The 19689-nt window shown below is 57.3% G+C and overlaps 1 protein-coding gene across 4 annotated transcripts; it reads right to left on the bottom strand.

The window, feature by feature from the left end:
* Positions 1-18870, bottom strand: BCL2L1 (BCL2 like 1). Of its 4 annotated transcripts, none has more exons than XM_075768595.1 (3): positions 18665-18870; positions 16928-17590; positions 1-1742 (listed from the first exon to the last, which is right to left on the bottom strand). In XM_075768595.1, the coding sequence occupies exons 2-3, from the start codon at positions 17480-17482 to the stop codon at positions 1605-1607; spliced, it is 693 nt and encodes a 230-aa protein (XP_075624710.1). In that variant the 5' UTR covers positions 17483-17590; positions 18665-18870; the 3' UTR covers positions 1-1604. The 4 variants fall into 4 exon arrangements, with proteins under 4 accessions (XP_075624710.1, XP_075624711.1, XP_075624709.1 ...); XM_075768596.1 differs by lacking the exon at positions 18665-18870 and adding an exon at positions 18340-18429; XM_075768594.1 differs by lacking the exon at positions 18665-18870 and adding an exon at positions 17859-17997.
* Positions 18871-19689: the final 819 nt, after the last annotated feature.

The following is a 19689-nucleotide window of genomic DNA, read 5'->3' as shown; positions in this document are numbered from 1 at the left end:
TCAGCTCCAATGACAAGTTTATTAGTGGATTCACCTCCACCTGCAAACCGAAGCGTTCAACGGGCTAATGCTAATTCTCGCGCTCCCCGTGTAGGATCCTACGCGGGGAGCGTGAGTCCGTGCTCAGTGGCCAGACAGGATCCCCGGGAGCCTCTGGTTTCTCCCCGCCCTGCCTCCATCCCACCTTGGCCCCTGCAGGGAGCACGGCCCCACACATAAATACGGACAGACAAGATAACAAAAATAGCATTAAGAGTATTCACAAATGAATTAAAAACTACTCGGATATGTACAGCAGAGCACGGGCGGTATGTACACAGACAAGCCCGCGTGGACAGCTGGGTCTGCCGGTGGTGGTCTCCGAAGGACAATGGGTTATTTTTGAAGCTAATTTCAGCTCAAAGCCCAGAGGTTCAGTGCCCCGGCGGCAGCAGAAGCAGTGTGGGGGGTAAAGCCAGGCACCTCTGCTACTGCACGCACCCATCACAGCCATGCCATGGGGACAGGGATCTGCCTGTGCTATGGGGACCAGCAGTACAGAAGAAGCCAGAGGCTCCCCGGCTGCGGGGATGGCTCTCAGCTGGTGTCAGCTCTCACTCCCACCTCCCCCGGGCTCACTCCCCCACTGGTCCCATGTATCGGCCGCTGTGGGGCTGCTCCCAGGGCTCTGCCTTCCCCTGCTGCCACCCTCATGAAGGGCAGGAGCATCACTCCCCCTCCTGTCCCCCGGCTCTGTATTCCCGCACTTGCTGAACGCCACGGCCCCCGCTCTCTGCAGAGTCCCTTGTGCCAGGGTTGGGCTTGGGGAAAAAGTGCTCTCCCCGCTCACCTGCCTCCCTCCTTTGCCAGCCTGGAGGAGCAGGTGTGGGGAGGTATGCGCACTGCCCCACAGCAATCTACATTCAGAGGGAGGAGGAGGATCCCTTCAAACCGGGCACAGCCCTGGGCCTGACACACCATCCTCACCCGAGACCGGCCTCAGCTCCCAGCAGCTGATGTCCAGGGAGAAAGGGGCTCTGGGGCTGACACGAGGGCAGAGCTCTTTGCCCTTGCCCTCCACAAGGACAAGCTCCGCCTGGAGGAAGCAGTGACGAGATAGGGATGCTGCAGGGAAGCTCTGTCCCGTTCGGCAGCCTGCCTCTTCCTGGGACCTGAGCATGCTGGAGATGGGGGCACAGACCCTCCACCCTTGCTCTGGCTGGGGAACCTTATATTAGTGACACATCTACACACACGCACGCACTCACACATGCAAAAATAAGTCTGTTTATTCTCTTTGAAGTGATCTAGAGGACCCTGCAGGGCTGGGACACCTTCTAGCCAGTACTTCCCCCCCGTCTGCCTGGATCTCCCCAGCGCTGGGAGCTGTTGGCTGAAGTGCTGCATTGGTCTCAGCGCCTTTAAAACACAACGGAACAGTAAATAATAGGGGCTACAATAAAAGGAGCTGGCGGCATGAGGGAGAAAGCTCCGTGGAGCTGGGCGCTTGCCCGGGAGGTGGAGGGGCTGCCCCCCACGCCGGTGACAGTGCGCGGGAGCGGAGTGTAGTGGATGTGGCGGTGAAGGCGCAGCTGTCCTGGCGATGGGGGGAACTCAGCGGTGGGTCACTTGCGGCTCAGCAGGGATCCCAGCAGAAGCACTCCTGCCACCGTCGCCCCAGTCAGGAGCCATTTGTTGAAGGTCTCCTGGCCCTTCCTCACCTCGGCAGCAGCATCGTTCCCGTAGAGGTCCACAAACCGCTCCTGCGGGAAAAGAGGAGCAGTGAGCAGAGGGGTGGGAGCAGAGCACCGAGAACATCTCTGCTGCTTTCTGGGGCTCCTTCCTCCTCCTTGGAGTGGTCCAGAGAGGAAGATGCAGCAGGAAGGGGTAGGAAGGCTGCCAAGCTCCCACTGGCAGGAAAGTGGTGGTGGGGACCGGGCAGATGACAGACGCCTTGTGCTTCCTCGCTCTGAATCATGCACAGAGGGCGATGGGGGAAGCACAGGACCAGTCATGAGAGAGGTGGATGCCAGAAAGGATTTGCAAGGAGAACACCACATGGGCAGGGCAGGAGATGCATCACGTGCTCTAGGGTCTCTAAAATTAGCATCGAAGTGTGATAGAAATCATTGCAGCAGGAAAACGCTCGGCTTTATTCCATGGCCGAGGCCTGGGGGAACAGCAGCAGGGTTGGTGCCCTCGGCTGTGGCAGGAGCCCCACACTGCGCATCCCACCACCACTTTTGCATCCAAAGCAGAGCCTCCCACTTCCTCCTTCCCACTGCTGCATCCCAGCAAGACAAACACTCCTATGTCCTGACCATCGCAGGTTACTCTGCAGCACGATCTGGATTTCGTGAATCCCTGGGGTGAAGGCAGACACTCCAGGTCGTGAAACTCCTGCCTTCCCCCGGGGCTTGGGGGAGTGGGCCAAGCATGAAGTCTGGCCAAGAATGCAGTCACGCCAGCCCGGCTCGTCCGATCCGGCCGCTTCCAGTCCATCGTCTCCAGCAACAGCAAGAGCCAGGCAGATTTCAACAGAGCCACTGCGCAGCAAACAGCCACAGCCCCTCTCCCTCCGAGGGAGGCAGGGGTGTGACAGGGCTGGGGACAGACAGCCATGGCCTGGACTGGGGGAGAAGGCCAGCAGGGAGAGAGAAGACCACCAAAGCTGAATCACTCCCAAACCCAGGCTCTCAGAGAGCACCTCTGCCCCCTGTGCCCATGCAGCACCCCCACGGCATGATGCCACCTCTCCTGCTCCCCTGGGCACCCAGGGACCTTGGACCACTGTGAAGATAGCTGCTCAGATCCCTGGGCCACGCGCACTGCAGGGAAGGAGGGGTCCACAGGCAGGCTACATGCAGCAGGGACCTTCATGCCCCAGCAGCTCCCAGGTTTATCAGGGCTGAGCACCGGGGCTAGAGGGAGCTGGAGCTGCGAGCTCCGGGTTCAGGCACTGGCAGCTCAGAGCGCTGGGCAGCTTGTGTCAGCAGGGGCTTGGCGCTGTTGCATCTTGAGCCCATCTTCCCAGCAAGGTCCCCTGTTTCCTGATAAGTGAATGCAGTTCCAGTAACCCGGCTGCTCTGGGAAAGCAGAGATAAGCCCAGCTGACGCTGTGCTTATGTCACGCCTTACCATGGGCTCTCCGGAGGTAAGGGCAGCATCCCAGCTTGCCTGGGTCTGGCAGCTCTGCCTGCAAGCTGCCTCCCATGCCTGCCCACAGCCTGTGATGAGCTGCAACTGCTGCCACAGGACCTGCAGGAGATTTGGTGCCCAGATCACGACTGGGACTGAGGGGCTCTTTAGGCAGGTGCCTCTCCATCACTCATGGAAACATGGTGCTAGTCCCCTGGCTCCCCCAGAACAGCCCCAGCATGGTCACAATTCCTCACCATGCCACATACACGATCAAGCTCACACACAGCTTTTCACAAGGCGTGCTCACTCCCAGGGAGCTGAGCTGTGTCCCTCTCCTCGACCACAGGCCTCACCCCCAACACAGGCTCAGGAACTTGAACAACCGCCCAGGTGAGCTGTGCATCTCAGCACCCGCCTCTGCCCCACCAAAGCTCTTCTCTGCCTTCCACCTAATGCCATCTCTAGCACCTCAGACTCCCCCGGCTGCCTTTCACACCCCCTCAACCACGAGGAGGTATCAGCAGACCTGGGGGCAGGGCACTGGGACAACAGGGACTTTGCTAACTCACCCCAAGCCATGCCACTGCTGCTGCCTCACTGAAAGTCCTTTTCAGGGATATGACAACTGTCCCCGTGACTACCCGCCACCTACACAGAGCAGCAGAAGGCAGCTCACTTCCCATCGGGTCTGCCAGCTGGCACAGGCTCTGCGGAGGTGTTGTATTGCATCCCGGCCCCGCAGGAACAGGCAGGATGGCACCTCACCCGCAGGTGCCATCCAGGGAGAAAGGTGAGGGCTGCTGCCCACTGCCAGCCCCTCTGCCCGGCCGCTCACCTAGGGGGACAGCCGTGGAAACAGCCAGTGCTGTGCTGCAGAAGGACAGGAGGAGAGCCCAAACCCAAGGAGGGGATATTTTTAATTACAGCACAGGAAATCCCTATGCTGATAGGCAGTGATGAACAGCTGAGCAGTGACAGAGCACAGCAAGCAGTGAGCAGGTTGGCAGGGATGAAGGACACGTCCCAGCCGTCCCCCCACAGCACCCAATGCTTCAGGAGTGCTCAGTGGGAAGGGTGCTGTACCCTGGTGATGTATTCCCCAGAAAAAGCCACTTTGCGTGGGGATTCAATAAGGCCTGTCCCACTGAGCCCCATGTGTCTCCACAGGCTACTCCTGACCCATGGGAGGGGACATCCCCACCCTCCCCAGGAAGGCTGCAGAGGTGGAAGGAGCCCCGTAGTCACTCAGCCTCTCCGCCTCTCCGCAGGACTGGCAGTGGGACAGGCACCAGGAGAGGGCCCCCACAGCCTGGGCAGGGAGCCGGGGAGGGCTGGCAGCTGAGCCTCCATGCTGCTTTCTCCATGGTATGTGCCACGGAGCTTGGGGAAAGGCAGTTCCAAGAAGCATGTTTTGAAGCCCTTAGTTTCTAAGAAAAGGAAGCGTTTGCTGAAGAAGAGATAAATGGCATATGGTAAACTGAAAGCTATCGGGTGCTACAGATGGAAAAGAGCACAACAAGAGCCCCATGCAGGCAGGGAGGGGATGTGAGCCCCTCTCCTTCCCCCGGGAATGGAGCAGCAGCTGCTGGAGATGCAGCTGGGGGCCGCAGGGGACATGGGAGGAGAGCACCTTCCCCTTCCTTGGGGAAACTGTCCCCAGAAGCTGAGATAGCTCAGCTGCTGCACAACTGTGATTGCAGATGTGTCCCCTGGGAATGGCAATCCCAGACCAGGGGGAGTGGGAAAACAGGCAGGAGCGCCCTCCCTCCTGGTCCTGGGGGTGGGTTGAAGGTTAGGGAAAGGCAGCTTGCTCACTTCCCACACGGACCCGGGCCTCGGCCACTCTGCACCTGAAGCCTAGCACTCCCAGTACCGATTCTGACCTCTCTGGCCTGGTGTTTGGGATCTCAGGCTTGCCCAGACACGTCCAGATATTTCTGGCCTCCCCCAGTCACCTTTATCTGAGAGGAAATATTTGGAATTCCTGAGACGATCACAAGGACTATGGTAGCAACAGCACGTCAGTGTCTCAATCGCCTTCTCCACGTGCCCGTGGGCCTCTTCCACCCCAGAGAGGACAGGCTGTTCCACCACTGAACACCCGTCACATCCCCTTCCCCACCCAGGGTGACAGACACGTCTGAGAGGAAGATGCTTTGGGGCAGGCGATGAGGAAGCTGCAAGAGGTTATAACTATGCAAAAGGCAATCTCCTGGTTTTGCCTCTCCTTCTTTAGTGCTGGGGAAGGACACAACGTTTTCTTGCTCGAGCCTAAACCAGCACTTGCTGGGGGAGCTTCCCTCCAGCTGCACGTGCTGCTTGTAGGAGACAGAGGACCTGGAGAGCCAGACTCTACCAGTGCCCACCACCCTGCAGAGCAGGGAGGTTCTGCAGTGCCAAAGGCTCTTGAGACACTCACAGTGCCCCAAATTGCAACCCACCACTGGGGGGGACGCAGCAGCCATTTAAACACTGCCCATGACACTGAGGTAGAGAGAAGAGAGGAGTAGGTCTGACCCAAAGTCCTCTGTTTCAGGTGGGAGACCAGATTAATCAGGCACGAGGTCTGTCTGAGACAGCATTCACATCCTAGTCTGGAAACGGGAAGGGGAAGGCTCAAAGTTTCAGCCTCTTGCTGGTACCCATCCCCAGCGGTTCAGCTGGTTTCATTCACCAGCACTGCCCAAGCAGCTCCCCCGGCCAAGCGGGAGGGAGAAGAGTTGCTACATCCCATTCAGGGCAAGCTGAGCAGAGCAGGTTCCTCTTTCAAGATAAGCCCCAAGAGTGGAGGAAAGAGGATTCAGTAAGGGACACCGAACCACAAGGGCAGGTGAAGGAAGCAGATGTGGGCAATGAATCCTCATCTGGTCTCTTGTGAGCCAGGGGTAGAGTGGGAAGGGGAGGGTGCCAGCTGCTGGGGAGGGTGGAGTTTGGGTGTTCAAAGTTTCCCTTGCACAGGGAGGTAAGGGGTGTGGAGGTCACCGAGACACCAGCACGAAGCTCTGAAAACCAGCAGAGAAGAGCCAGGCTCTACTCGGACTGTTCATGGTGAAGCAGTGGCACTTGGTGTGACTTTGATGGGGAGACAGAGCTTCCCCACACCCCCAATATCCAACCAGCCTGTCTTTAAGACAGACACCCACAGCAACCAGCTCAGCACATACAAAAGCCTTTTCCACCCAAGGATCTTAATGTGTTTTATCAAAAACTAGTTGGTTCTCCAAAACCTCCTGCAGAATAAGTCAGCATTGTTCCCAGACAGATCAACAGAGGTGTGGAGAGGTTAAGTGCTTTGCCTAGGGTTGCATACAAGCCAGCAGCGTGAGCCACAGCATCTGACTCCCAGTCCAGGCATTCTTGTCACGAGGCAATGTTTCACTTGAAAACAAGGCTGTTTCTGTTATACCTTTGCCGTAAGTACAGCTGTGTTACTGCTAAGAGGTCTAATACCAATCGCTGGCCAGGACTGGAGTCATCTGGATGACCAGACATTTGTTAATGAGATGCTGGGAACAGTTTTGTGCTGAGCAGCGAGACAAGCATGGAAAAAGAAAGGCAGCAGCTCAGTGCAGACCACAACAAAGCCCTGCATCGACAGCAACCTGTTCCCAGAGTCCCTTTGGGCTGCCAGCTCACCACATGGGACTGGCATATGCGAACCTGGAGGTGAAGCACGGGGAGGGGGAAAAGGCAGCTGAGATCTTTCAGAAAAAAACCTAACATTAAGTATTCCCAAAGGCTGCCACTGGGATCCTGTAAACACAGCTCTGTGGGTCCCTACGCACTACGAAAGTGGAAGAGACATCCAGGAGGTCCTCCCTCCACTCTCTTCCTCCAGACACCGCATCCACATGTGGCCCCAACCACCCCCAGCCCTGTCTGAAACCCAGGCCCTGAAGGAGGGCAGCAGGGACACCGAGCATGCCTGCGCCAGTCACACAGCCCTGCCTGCAGTATCGGGACTGGAGGTCAACATGAGCCCCCGACTCAGGCACATCACACCAAGGAAAATCTGCCAGCCAAGGCAGAGGTCTTGGAGCTTCTCCAGATCCCATCTTCACCGTGCCGGTCCCTGTCAGCACCCTGTGGGCAGGCTGGGGATGGGGTGGGGAAGGGGCTCTGGGGACAACGTGCTTGCAGGTGCAAATGCTCCAGAGACCCAGCTCTAACTGTTATGCAAATGCTGACCTCCAGGGAAGCAGCTGCTGATCTCCATGACAATGGCAGGGAATGCCACCCGCCCCACTGCCTCTCCCGCCCTGGGAGTGGGCACTGGGGTGCTGTGGGCGCTGACTGGGGTGCTGTTGGCACTGGGGTGCTGCCCCTGCCCAAGGTCCTGGGCTCTGCTGCATTCAGAGAAACCTGCGACTCTGAGGGATGCAGCCACAAACTCAAAAGGGTTAATTAAATAGGCACATCTCTGCCTCACTCTCCTCCTGGCCAGCCTAGCCACACACCAAGCCATGGGCTGCAGCCTGCAGCGGGACCTGTGGGGTGGCTGCTCCTGGGGCCTCAGCTCAAAACCCCACAAACCTGCGGGGCTTCAGCCTAGTGAGGGCCAGAGCCAGCTCTTTTCTAACCAGAAACAAACCCTCACTAGCACATTCCAGCCCTAATCCTCGCTTCGGCAGCCTCCTGTCAAACTGGTTTCATCACCAGCTCCAGGGAACCTGCAATAACCCCACACCATTCAGCACAATTTCAGCATTTTCCAAATACATGAAAGGGGCTACGGTGACAGCTGTAACCCCCATCCCTGCCCCGGGAGACTGCTGTGCACAGCACGAGATGGAGAGCAGGGAATTGCGCGCTCTGTTCCAGAAAACTGCTGAAACATTCATGTGTATTAAAGCAGGAGTCGGTGCGAATGACTAATCCACTTGCATCCATCTTTCATCAGTGTTTCTCCCAGAACTAAACAGGCTGAGGGCTCCCGAAGGTGCCGGAGCCCCGGCCGGCATTGGGCACGCTCAGCAGCGGGACGGCTGGCAGACGACAAGGCTCTGGTACAAAGGCGCAGTGAAGAACACATTGGCTGAGCCGGATCCACTCAAGAGATTAGCACCTGCTGGGAATGGGATTGTTTTCCAAAGGGCATTAAGTGGAATAGTCCAAGGAAAGACGGTCTCTCTGATGCTTCTCCCCACCGGACAGATGGTGTCTGAGCCCCGGCAGGCAGAGCAGCCTGCCTGCCTTTGTGCGAGGGGCACGCTCGGGGGGCAGGGGAAGACTCCTGCTTTAATTTCATGGTTATCTGCCGCCTGCGGTGCTGGGGAGCCTGAGTGCTGTGGCCAGCTCGCTGCACTGGACAAGCGGCTCGGCAGGGTCGCTGGTACCCTGGGAACGAAGCTCAATTTTCACCTTGTCATTGCTTTTCCCAGACGTCAGAGCTCCTGTGCAATCGTGCCCTTGTGTAACTGTGGGGAAACCTGTGCTGAGGAGACGTGCCACGCTCACGTGCACCCAGCTGCAGAGTCACATTCCCTCCTATCCAGGGGCCGAGTCGTGCGGTGCCAGTGGCTCTCCTTGGCCCTCAATTGCGCCGTGAACCTTACCCCAAACCCACCCTGCAGGGAATGGCAGCACCACCAGAGCCCGAGCGAGCAAGGCTGGGTGCAGGGATGGCCCCCAGCGGAGATGGGTCCTGGGGAAGGGCTGCCTGGTTCTCCCACCTTGAGCCACTCGTCCTCCAGCATCCCGGAGGAGCACCAGCCAAGCCTCACCACTTCCTGCTTCAGCCCCAACGCCTCAACAGGCTGCTGTAATTCTTACATGCCACTTGAATGAAAAAGGGGAAAGGGTGGAGGTGCAGGAAGAGGAGGAAGATGTGCTCATTCTGTTTTCACTTCCTGTTAGTCCACATGAAATCTCAAATGATTCAGGCCACAAAGTCCCTTTTAGCAAAATCCTTGCTGACTTGAGGGCAGGAAGCAGAGTAGGCAGCTGATGCAGCAAATGTGGGAGAGAGCAGTGCAGCACAAGAAGGAGACTGTGCTCTGCCCTGGGCTCCTCCATACGTGTTGTTGCATGAAATAATCACTGGCTGGTGCAACTGGAAGCTTTAAATGAGGTCAGTTGCTCTAATAAAAGATATTAGCTCTCCAGCAAGTTTAATACGCTGGTGAGCTACACCATTACAGGCTGTAAGCACTTGCAACACAGCTATAATGGCTGATTTACAGGTAGCAACACCTCATTTTGTCCATACATAAGTCATATGTCACTCAGACACTACCCAGGGCCACGTACACGCCCAGCTCCCACATCCCAGGCCAAACTCTGAGCCAGCTCACCACAAGTTACACACACAGAGTAATGTCACGTACTGCCGCCAGCCACGCTTCCTACACAACGCTCGTAGGTTCCCCAGCCTTCCTCAGCCTCAACAATGGCAAAAACCAGAGATATGTGCAAAAACTAGCATCGTTTGGAGAACTAACAAAGTGATGCAGATAGCTGTCTCGCTCCACCTGAGCGTGCCATTAGCTGCAATCAAACCAGCTCCATGCCAGCCTAGGCCTCTTCTCTGAGCTTCCCAAAGAGCCCTTCACCCTTCAGCAGGGAAGAAAACCCTTCCACGCTCCTTCAGGGAGTGGCCAGCTCCGGCAGCTCCCTCCCCTCGGGTTCTACCCCCAACAGAGAAGTCCCTGCGCAGCTCCGCACAGCCCCTCGCACACCTCCCAGCGTGAGCGGCTCCTGCTCCCGCTCAAAGACCTGCCTGCTGCCAAGTTGTCACGTTTTGGAGTATTTGATTTCAGTCTTAAGAGCACCTGGTTGGCAGTGGTACAGGCAGGGAGAACCTGCCTGCTCTTTGTTCTCGGCCAGGTGGAACACGGAGCAGAGGCCACCTGCCTCGGTGTCCCCCTGAGCTCAGGACCGGGGCTGTGAGCCAGGTTGCTCCGGGCCCATCCGGGATCAGGAGCTGGGGCAGACAGGCTGAGCCCAGCCTCACTCCCACTGGAGGCTCCTCATCTCCAGGGCTCATCTCCCCGAGCAGGATACTGATGCCAGAAGCCAGCTACTAATTGGATCTACTTAAATCAGAAGCTATGTCTGCAGACACAGCTGAAACACAAGCTTGAGCAGGAAGGAGGATAATGCAATAAATTCAAACAGCTCTCCCCAAGGGAATCACAAAGACCCCTGAAACTTCCCTCTTCACAGATACAGCCTATTACCCTTCCTTGGGCATGCTGTGTAAATGCAGGGGCAAGCAGTGGCTGAGAAAGTAACAGCCTAAAGCCTGCTGAAATGCCATGCTCACCCAGCTCCCTGCTCCCAGTAGCAGAGGGAAGGCAGACCAGTTACAGCACAACGTGGGAGCCTCTCTGGTTAATGTTCCGAATCCCGCTCCTCCCTCCCTCGCTACCCCGGAGGCAGGCAGCAGCGCTGAGTGCACTGGGTTTCCCATTAAAGAGATCCTGAGAGACAGCACTGGGCTGGTACACGTGAGCACGTGTCCGAGAGAAGACACGGGCGGCTGGAGAGACGCTGGCTGCACGGAGGAGCTGCAGCAGGCGTTCCCGCCTGCAGGCAGTCCTTCCCAGTACTGCTCAGCCCTTGGATTCTTTTTCTTTTTTTGCTAACTAAATTAAACATGAGGATAAAATAAGCAAAATACCTAAAAATAAAAAACAAAATGAGCATTTCTACAGCACAACTAGGCCACAGCTCCCCAGCATGCAAGTTGTGGCAGCCACAGCTCAGCCCCTTGAGCCTCCCGGGTTCTAAACTGACATCTCTCTTAAAAGGCTGCCTCCTGAAACCCACACCTGCTCCCCGGTAAGCCCAGCTGAAGCCATCTGCTAACGGTTCTGCCTCCCGGCAGCCCTCTTCCCCCCTCGCTCCACTGGGCTGTTCTGCTTCTGTGGCAGAGTAACCCTTCTCCCCACCTGAATGCAGCCAGGGCCAACCCGCACCCTGAAGCTGCCCCAGTGCACCCAGCAAAGCCCTCGCATCCCCCTCCATGGGGAAAGCTCTCACATGCCTCTGGAAAGCACATCCCCTAATTTAAGCCCTTGGCATCCCAAGGACGATTAGGAGCGGGACTTCAGAGAGATCTTGCACCAAACACCCCTCTGCACATCCTTCCAGGTGGGGAGCAGGGAGGAGGAACAGTTTCCCTGCCCAAGGCCAGGGCAGCAAACCAAGGAGTGCCCTGGCACCGAGGGACACAGCTTCCCTTTCATGCCTCCATTATCTGCGTTAATCTTTAGTTGCTCAGAACAATAGCGTTTAAGGGTAACATCCCTCTCGGGAGGGGAGGGTGGAGGAGGAGAGCATCACTGCTTTCCTGCCAGGCAAAGGCAGAGCCACCCGCAAAGCAGAGCATACCTTTGCACTGAATCAGCTAGCAGGTAGGTCAACGTCCAGAGTGCTATCGAGGTCATCAGAGGGGAGAGAGCAGCCGCCCCCAGCCCCTTTCTGCTCCCACAGCAGAAGCCACCATTAATCCCTCGCCTTTCGGTTCAGCAGGTCTGCCACACTTCTACAACTGATACCCATCCCTTCCCTTCCCCCAGCTCCTCCTGGGAATACTCCAGCTTCACAGTTAGTGGGGAAAGAGCTGCTAGAGAAATACTCCGTGTAATGTCAGGATGGGATTGTGCTTACAGCCATCAGCAGCTTGGTAAAAATCAAAGGAGAGAAGCTTAAGCAAAGGCCTCAAAGCATCATGCCACCATTCAGCCTGTACCACGCTAACATCCGGTATGAGCCGCTCCTGAGGGTAAACCACATACACAAATGGTACGGGAGCTCCACGGAAATCAGGTGCAGCACCCCAGACATGTACAGAAAACTGCAGCTTCCACATGGGAAAAAAAAAAAAAAAAGGCACATTGCTCACTCCCACCCCATCTGCTGTGCTAGGACACCCCATTGCTGCTGCAATGGGGAGCCCCCTGGGTGGTGCTGAGGGGGACCCAGCTCCAGTTTCAGAGAGGAGCACGATGATCAGGAAGACTGACATTATCGAGAGCAGCTGTGAACACAGAGCAGCAAGAAACAGTTCGTTAATTATTTCACAGGTCTTTTTTTAAATGACACTCCATTCTTTGGATTAAAGGACCTCGGAGTGCTTTACGAATCTGAGTTCCCAGTGGCTCCCCTGGGAGGGAAGGAAACGTTATCCCTTTTGCTGAAAGACTGCGGGGTTAAGTGGGCTGCTCTGAGCCACAGCCAGCGATGGGCAAGAGCTTTGCCTTCCAGGCGCCTGTTCTAATCACAGATCTAAGGAACATAAACTATACCGTACACCAAAAGGCAGCAAGGAAAACAGGCAGGGCCCCAAAGAAGGAGAATCAAGTAAATGGGTGAAGAGCAAAGCTCTGAAAACTCGCCTCTGCATCACTCTCAGTCTAGCGGCAGGAATGTTGCTGAGGGCCAGGCAGGAAGCTGCAGTGGAAGTCATTCCAATGGCATTTCCTGGAGAGCACTGCAGAAAAGCCTCCCAGGTCGAAGGCAGGCCCAGAAGCTGCCAGGGATCTGCATGCTGAGCCCAGATCTCCAGCTGCCAGCGAGGATACAGCTACCTGGGATGGCCACGCCAGACAGGACAGCCCGAGCCAAGACCCTGCCGGCAGCAACTGTCAGGCAGGCAGTCCCCACAGCCAAAGGGGAACACTCCGTACTGTGAAGGGACACAAGGGACTCAGCTGGCAGGGGAAGAGTATTTTTTTCATCCCAAGCAGGTGATGACAATGGGGGCATCATCTTAGCTGCAAGGGATCCAGACCTTAAAATAATTAAAGAACAAAGTAGAGATGAATCCCAATGCTTTCCAAGACAGCAAAGAGCGCCCTTGGCTACCTGCAGCCACCTCCTGTGGCCAGTTTTGCTGTGCGTTGGCTAGCAAATGAAACTGATGGCTGCGATCTCGAACAGGATTAGCAGCGCCGGGGCATCCCCGAAACCCAATGTGTTAACACCCAAAACGCAGAGCTTTGGCAAACAGGACTCACCCCAGAGGGAGCTGCGTTCCCCATACGGTGCAATGCACAGCTGTGCCTCTTCCACACGTGCCACACACACCTAGCACAGCACTCCTCTCCGAGCCTCAGCGCAACAGCAGCAGAATTCAAACTTGTACTTTTCTCACGCTGCCCAAAAAGCTCAGACAGAGAAGGCGTGAGGATCCTGGGGCACCTGGGATTAGCTAGGTAACACAGTGGCTGCAGGGATGGCTTGTGCAGGATACCTGGGCAATGGCACAAGGCCAAAAAGCATTTCTGAAGAGCTGAGAATCAAAGGCTAGCTCTCAACCTGAAACCATTGAGAAGGCTTGAGCTAGAGCACAGGACGAAATCCCAGCTGCACTTTGTCATATGACACAGGCTGAGTCATTTCCTATCACTCAAGAAAAAATTAAAAAGATAGAAAATGAGTTTTCTATATTGACATCTTCTAAGGGTTTTCCCCAACAGAACCACAAGCTTCCAGTCCACCGCAGAGCAACACAACGCATACATCCCAGCACACCAAGCCCTGCACAGACAGGGCCGGCTGAGAGCCCGGGACGCATGCAGCCAACGTGGGAAGCAGTCTTTCCTCCTTCAGCCTAGCTCAGTTTGTCAGGATTCAGACGTCACAGACTAGTGGCAAAGATATTTGGTTTCAGGCCTGGCCTGACACAGCCCCTTCATGCTGGTCTCTACCACATGTCCTGCAAACAGAAAACCTCTTGCCTCTATGTCCACAGATCTACATTCAAGCCCCCACTGAACACGTCCTTTAAACCCTACCCTGAATGAAGATTTACAGGCCAGAACTACTGCTCACTTTCCTTTCTCAAACAGATTAAGCACGGTCAGTACATCTCTGCCTGCCAGGCTCTCTCCCGCTCACCTTGCGCTTCCCCCTCCTGCGTTCCCTGCTCACCACATTTCTCCCCTGATGAATCCCTCTCGCCACTGAGATCACTCTTTGAACTTCACAGCTAGTGGAATCTGGTCCTGGCCAAAGCAACTGCCCCAGGAAAGCCTCCTCCTTCATTTTGATGGCTCACCAAGGCAGCAGCTCTCTTCTGGCTGATTATTAAATGTCCCCCTCGGGTTGTTCTTGTTTGTTTGTTTTCTTAGTGCCAGAATGTGGAGAGGAGGGCAAACCAAGGCAGGGCCAGTAAATGTGACAAAATACACTTATGGTAACACTACATAGTGAGATTTACCATTTCTCCCTCACCTCAGAGAAGGGTTTCTCAAAAAATCTGCTACAGCCCAGCATACAGCAGCCTTAACGGGCACCTCCAAAGGCAACCTACACCCCACAGCCATCCTATACTTGCCTTTGTTCCACTGGTGGGGAATGAAACAGAGCTTCCTACACAACCAGGCTGTGTGACACTGGTGATGGAACTGCGCTCCTTCCCTCTTTCAGAGGGGCTTTCCAGGAAGAGAAGTGCTGCAGCACTCCGAAATGCAAACCAACCTGGTTGCTGCCAAGCAGGCCTGCCAGAACTTGCATCCCTTTCACTGGGACCTGCCTGCTGCACCTCTCAGGAGAGCTTTGTTTGCACGGGACAGGCTCTAACAGCTCAGAAGCACTAAACAGCCTCCCTGTGCAAAGGCGGTGGCAGGAGAGGGACCGCTCTGTCACAGCAAGTGCAGGCTGGCACTCTCTTCTTGAAGGGAGAGCTGGCAGCAGGCCAGCAGTTTTTTCCCTGCAGCTGGAGTTGCATGAGAGCTAACCAGAGCATCCCCACGCACACCCCATGCAAGGTGCTCGGGAGCTCTTTTGGCCCCTATGCTGCCACTGCACCACGCTGTCCCTTTACATGGAGCGGCATGGCTGCCCCCCCCCCCCAAGAAGGGGCACAGTGAAACCTGAGCACGAAGGAAAGGTACAGCTGAGATGTCAAACAAAGATGTCAAACTGGCAGCAGCCACACCACCCAGCCCTTTTTTTGGTGGCTGGTGGAGTGGGATGCCCCCCCGCCCCGGCCTTTACCACTCTACCCAGCTCCCCTTCAGCTACTGGCACAGCCCAGGCAATGAAGTTAGAAGCCCAGTTCAATGTTAGAAGAAAAGAGCAAGGCTGCTCCCTTGGGTGGGAAACATGGCTAACTGATCTCCAAAGCAAAAGCTGGTGGGAGGGTCAGATAGGGAGGAGTCCTGACCCTTCTGCAATCTGTTGAACAAATATTTGCTCCAAACAATGAATTTAGAGACAGACACAAAAAAATTGAACAGACTTAACCATGATGTTTGGGGGTGGGGAACAGAGGGAGGAGGTATTTCATTCCCCACAAGCAGGGACCAGTGATTTTCCACCAGTGATTTAATCTAAATCCCCCAGAGAGTTCATTTACAAAAAATCAGATTGCATTATCGCCTGGGTCTCCAGGATACAGCCCAATCCGTCACTAACAGCAACAGCCACACTAGCTTGGAAACCTCAATTTGATCACTCAATTCCAAAGACTAATCTGTGGCTTTAAAAGCCAAAGCCAGAGGGAGGGGGAAGGAACTCAGCATTTGGCCAGGGTTATCCGTAGGATGAGAGAGCTAATGGGCCAGATACAGCCTGATGAAATGGCCAGCAGATCCCAGGTTATTAATCGAAACCTAGCTCCTCTGCCTGAGCAGCCCCACCCAGGCAGTGCCCCAGGGCGGCTACATTCCTGGAATTCCTGCACCCTGGGTGAACCATGCTCCCTCTCCCTGGGTAGACCAGCTCCCTTTCTTCTCCAGGGTTCCCGGCGTTGCCAGCCAGCCAGATGCGAGGAGCTGGGGAGCTCTGCGGGGCTCCTGTGCCTCTCCTCTATCAGGAGGGTGCAGAGCACAACGCTGGGGTCAAAGGTTCCTGCCCTCTCCTCGAGATGCAGAGGCCTGCTGATGGACTATGAGATGAACAGGGCTGAAAGGCCTTAGCTCACCAGCACGCCAAGGAGGCAATTCCCCACCGTTTAGATGCTAACGCCTGACAGCGTGAACTCTTTCCAGTGGGCACCAGTAAAGGTTACACCAGCAGGGAATCACTAAGATGCAGAAGCAAAAAGAAAACTCAGACATCTGTAGGTCGTATACCTCCCGCTGGCAGTCCCAGGCAGCACCGCACAGCCGGACCTCGGCATTTCAAGAATGCTTCCTGAAGAAATGCTTATTCATGTTAATACCTCACCATTGAAAGCTTACAGGGTTTGCTGCTGGGGCAGCTGGGAGCATTGGTTCCTGCCAAGCAAGAAGCAGCTGCAGGTTTTAGCAGCTTCCCAGAGCAGAGGTTGCAGCCACCTCAGCCCTGGATCCCACTGCACCAGCTCAGACAGGCCCAGCAGCCCACCCACCACCCACCCAGACCTGCTGTGGGATTCACTTCACCATGAGCACAGCAGAAGGCAAAGTCACATCTCCAGAATGAAGAAGTAGCTGTTACCCCGGCAGACCGCAGGCCAGCCCACCAGAGCACTGCGCGCTCAGAGAGGAGGAAGCTCCACTCCCTGCTGTTAAATGACACCAGGAACATGCCCGAGAGCAAGGGCTCTCGCTTGAAGAACAAGCTTGGATGACATTAGATTTCCAAAGGCTCTTGCAAATAGGTCTTTAATGTAACATCCAGGGAGAAGGAACAGGGATGGAGAAGGACATGTCTGAGTATGAATTGTGTCATCGCAGTGGACTGACCATCTTGGGGTACAGCATTAAGAGCACAGAGGGAAAAACCAGACAGCGCTTTATCTCCCTGCAAGGTCTAGGACATGCGCTAGCAAAAACATTGCAGGGAGCTGCGCTCTGGTTTGATCGGCACCACTGTTGGCCTGGAGCGAGGGAGGACACGAGCAGCCATCCCCACCGGGGAGAGGAGTTCTTACCCATCCGCCATTCTCCTGGATCCAGGGATCTAGGTGGTCGGTCAAGTACGTGGTCATCCAAGATACAATGCGTCCCACCAATACCCGCATCTCCTTGTCAACGCTCTCCACACACAAGGCTCCTCCGAAGGAGAAGAAAGCCACAATGCGACCCCAGTTCACTCCATCACGGAAGAGTTCATTCACTACCTGCTCAAAGCTCTGATACGCTGTGCCAAGGGTGATGTGGAGCTGGGAAGTGAGGTCGCTAAAAGCCCGCCGGTACCTCAACTCAAACTCATCCCCTGCCTCTCTCAGCGCCTGCCTCACATCGGCTGTTTGAACGATTTCATGGACTTCGAGACTGCTCCGGTGCACGGTGGCTCCGTTGACTACGTGACTGGCGGGCGGGTGCCAGGAGGGGCTCCCGTTGAGGACGCCGTCCATCTCGGTCTCCTCCACTGCCAAGTCAGTCCTGTTCTCATCCTCCTCCTCCAGCTGACTCCAGCTGTATCCTTTCTGCGAGAGCTTGTAGGAAACAAAGTCAATCACTAACTCCCGGTTACTGCTGGACATTTTCACACCTGGGATGCCCTCAATGAGTCCATGGTCCAGAGCACGAGCAGGTCAGCACTTAGCAGGTCCCGACTCCACTCTTCTTCACAACCGATGGAAACATTTGACCTTTGCACAGATAAACACGAGGAGAGGAGAGAGGCAAAAAAAGGGTTAACACTACAGTTTGTAAATGCACCCGTACTATTAACACCGATAGCTTATCGTTAGGCTGAGATCATCCTGCAGCTTTACACCGAGACTCAAGGCCACCAGATTGAAGCTGCACGGAGAACCGACTGCAACACCCCACCCCCCGGGAAACCAACGTCGAGCCCCGAGGGAACCCCCCCAGCTCGCTCGGAGAAGCCCCCGGCCCCCAACCTTGTGGTCTCACCGGGTGCAGGCACCGCCTGGCAGGGCGGCTTCGGGCTGGGCCGGGCCGGGGCGGAGGCGGCTCTCGCTCTGCTGGAGCCGCGGGCCGGACCGGCCGCACTCCGCCAGTCCCGGAGTGCCGCGGAGGCGGAGGCAGCACCGCCCCCCGCCCCGCCCGTTAAGGGGCCCGGCTCCCCCCGCCCTCCTCCGCCGGCGTTGCCCAAAGGCGGCCAGAGGAAGCAGGCAGGCAGCGGTGCCCAAGCGTTATAGCAGCCCCTTCGGGGCTCGGTTTGACGGTAACCGTGGCGCAGCCCCCCTTCCACCCCGGGGATTAGCTCGGCCGGGCGCTCGAACCGCCCCCGCCCTCCTGAAGCCCCTCACTCCCCGCAGGCGGAGGGGAGTCGAGATAAAAAAACTGAAAAGCGGCGAGTCCTCGCCACCAGGGCCGGGCTCGCAGCGCACGGCCTGCCCGAGGCTGCAACCGCCCGGCCCAACGTTCTTACGGGAGCGATTCCGGTCGCTCGCTCCGGTTAGCAACGCGCTGCTGCCAGCGCCACGCCAGGCCGCGGCAGGCGGGAGGGCCGGGGGGGGGGAGGGGGGCTGCCCCCCCCCCGCCTCAGCCCCCCCTACCGCCCCTCGCGGCCGCCGTACCCGCGCGAGGCGGGGCGGCGAGCATGAGGCCCGCGCATGAGGGTCGACACGGCGCCCGCCCCTCACTCGTTAGCCAATCACCCGCCGGGAGAACCCCGGAGGGGCAGGGCCCGGAAGCTGGCTCTCCCATTGGCTGAACCGCCCGTCGCTCACGGCCTACCCCACTCCGCCCCTCACCTCAGCGGCCGGTGGAGGGTCCGGGTCCTTCCCGCCCCTGCCCCGCGGGCCCGGCTGGCAGCGACGCCGGGGGTCGCCGGGAGCCCCGCCGGGCCTCGGCCCGCTCAGCAGTCCCCGGGCTCCTTCCGCATCGCCCGCCAAGCTGCCGCCGCGCTCCTGGGCCGCGCCGGGGGGGTGCGGTAGGGTGGGAGGGGGCAGGAGGGGGCGGTGCGCATGCGTACGGCGCCTCGAAGCTGGGCGGCGAGCGGTGCACATGCGCGGGAGGGTGGGGCGGGAGCGTCAGTTAGACGGAGAGGGAGCGAAAGGCGCCTGCGCGGAGTGGGTGGTGACAGTGCGCAGGCGCGGAGGTGCCGGGCGGAGGACGGGGCTCTGGCGCCTCCTGTCGGCTGCGCCGAAGCTTCAGAGGCGCCGCCAGGTCCGTGGGCAGCCCCGGTGGCCCCGGTGCCCTGGGAGCTCCGGCCTCCGCCCCTGCCACGCGGACACGGTAGAGCCTGCTGCCGTTGCTGCCTGTCCCCTTGCAGCAGTTAAGAATTAACGTGTGATCTTTTTATGTCTCCACAGCGCTCCGGAAGCCTGTGGCCGCCCCCTGTGCACAGTGCTGTGCCCACAGCAGGGCTACAAAGGGAAGGCTGAAGCGGGCAGAGGGGTCGAGGTGGCGGAAGGCAGCTGTGGCAATATGGGTCGGCCCTCTCCTCGACAGAGTCCTCCCCTGTTAGTAGAGCCTTCTGTCTGGCTTTCTGGCTGCTACGGGGAGTTTTATGCAGAATTTGGGGGAGGTAATGTTGACTAAAGGACACTTCCCCAGCAGCACAGGCCCTAGCTGTGCTTACTGGAAGGGGTGGGGGGCGGAAGCCGCCTCCCTTGGGTGAGGCAGTTAGAGGAGTCCCGCCTACCGGCCGCTGATAGACCGCACTTAATGCGCCGCCTCACCTGATTGGCTGGGCGCGCCGCGCTGTGCCTTGTGGGAGTTGTGGTTTGCTTCTGGCCCTCTTTGTGGTGGTGCGTGCCCGGGACACTACGTTTCC

This window comes from Balearica regulorum, chromosome 16 (genome assembly GCF_011004875.1).
Source record: "Balearica regulorum gibbericeps isolate bBalReg1 chromosome 16, bBalReg1.pri, whole genome shotgun sequence".
NCBI lineage: Eukaryota > Metazoa > Chordata > Aves > Gruiformes > Gruidae > Balearica > Balearica regulorum.
Note: the sequence above shows the minus strand (reverse complement) of the source record. Positions and strands in the feature narration are given on the sequence as shown.

Coding starts and splice junctions, on each gene's coding strand:
- BCL2L1 (XM_075768595.1), bottom strand. CDS start 17,482: ATGTCCAGCAGTAACCGGGAGTTAGTGATTGACTTTGTTTCCTACAAG. Junction 1,743..16,927: donor TCCAGGAGAATGGCGGATGG/GTAAGAACTCCT, acceptor CTTTTCCCGCAG/GAGCGGTTTGTGGACCTCTA.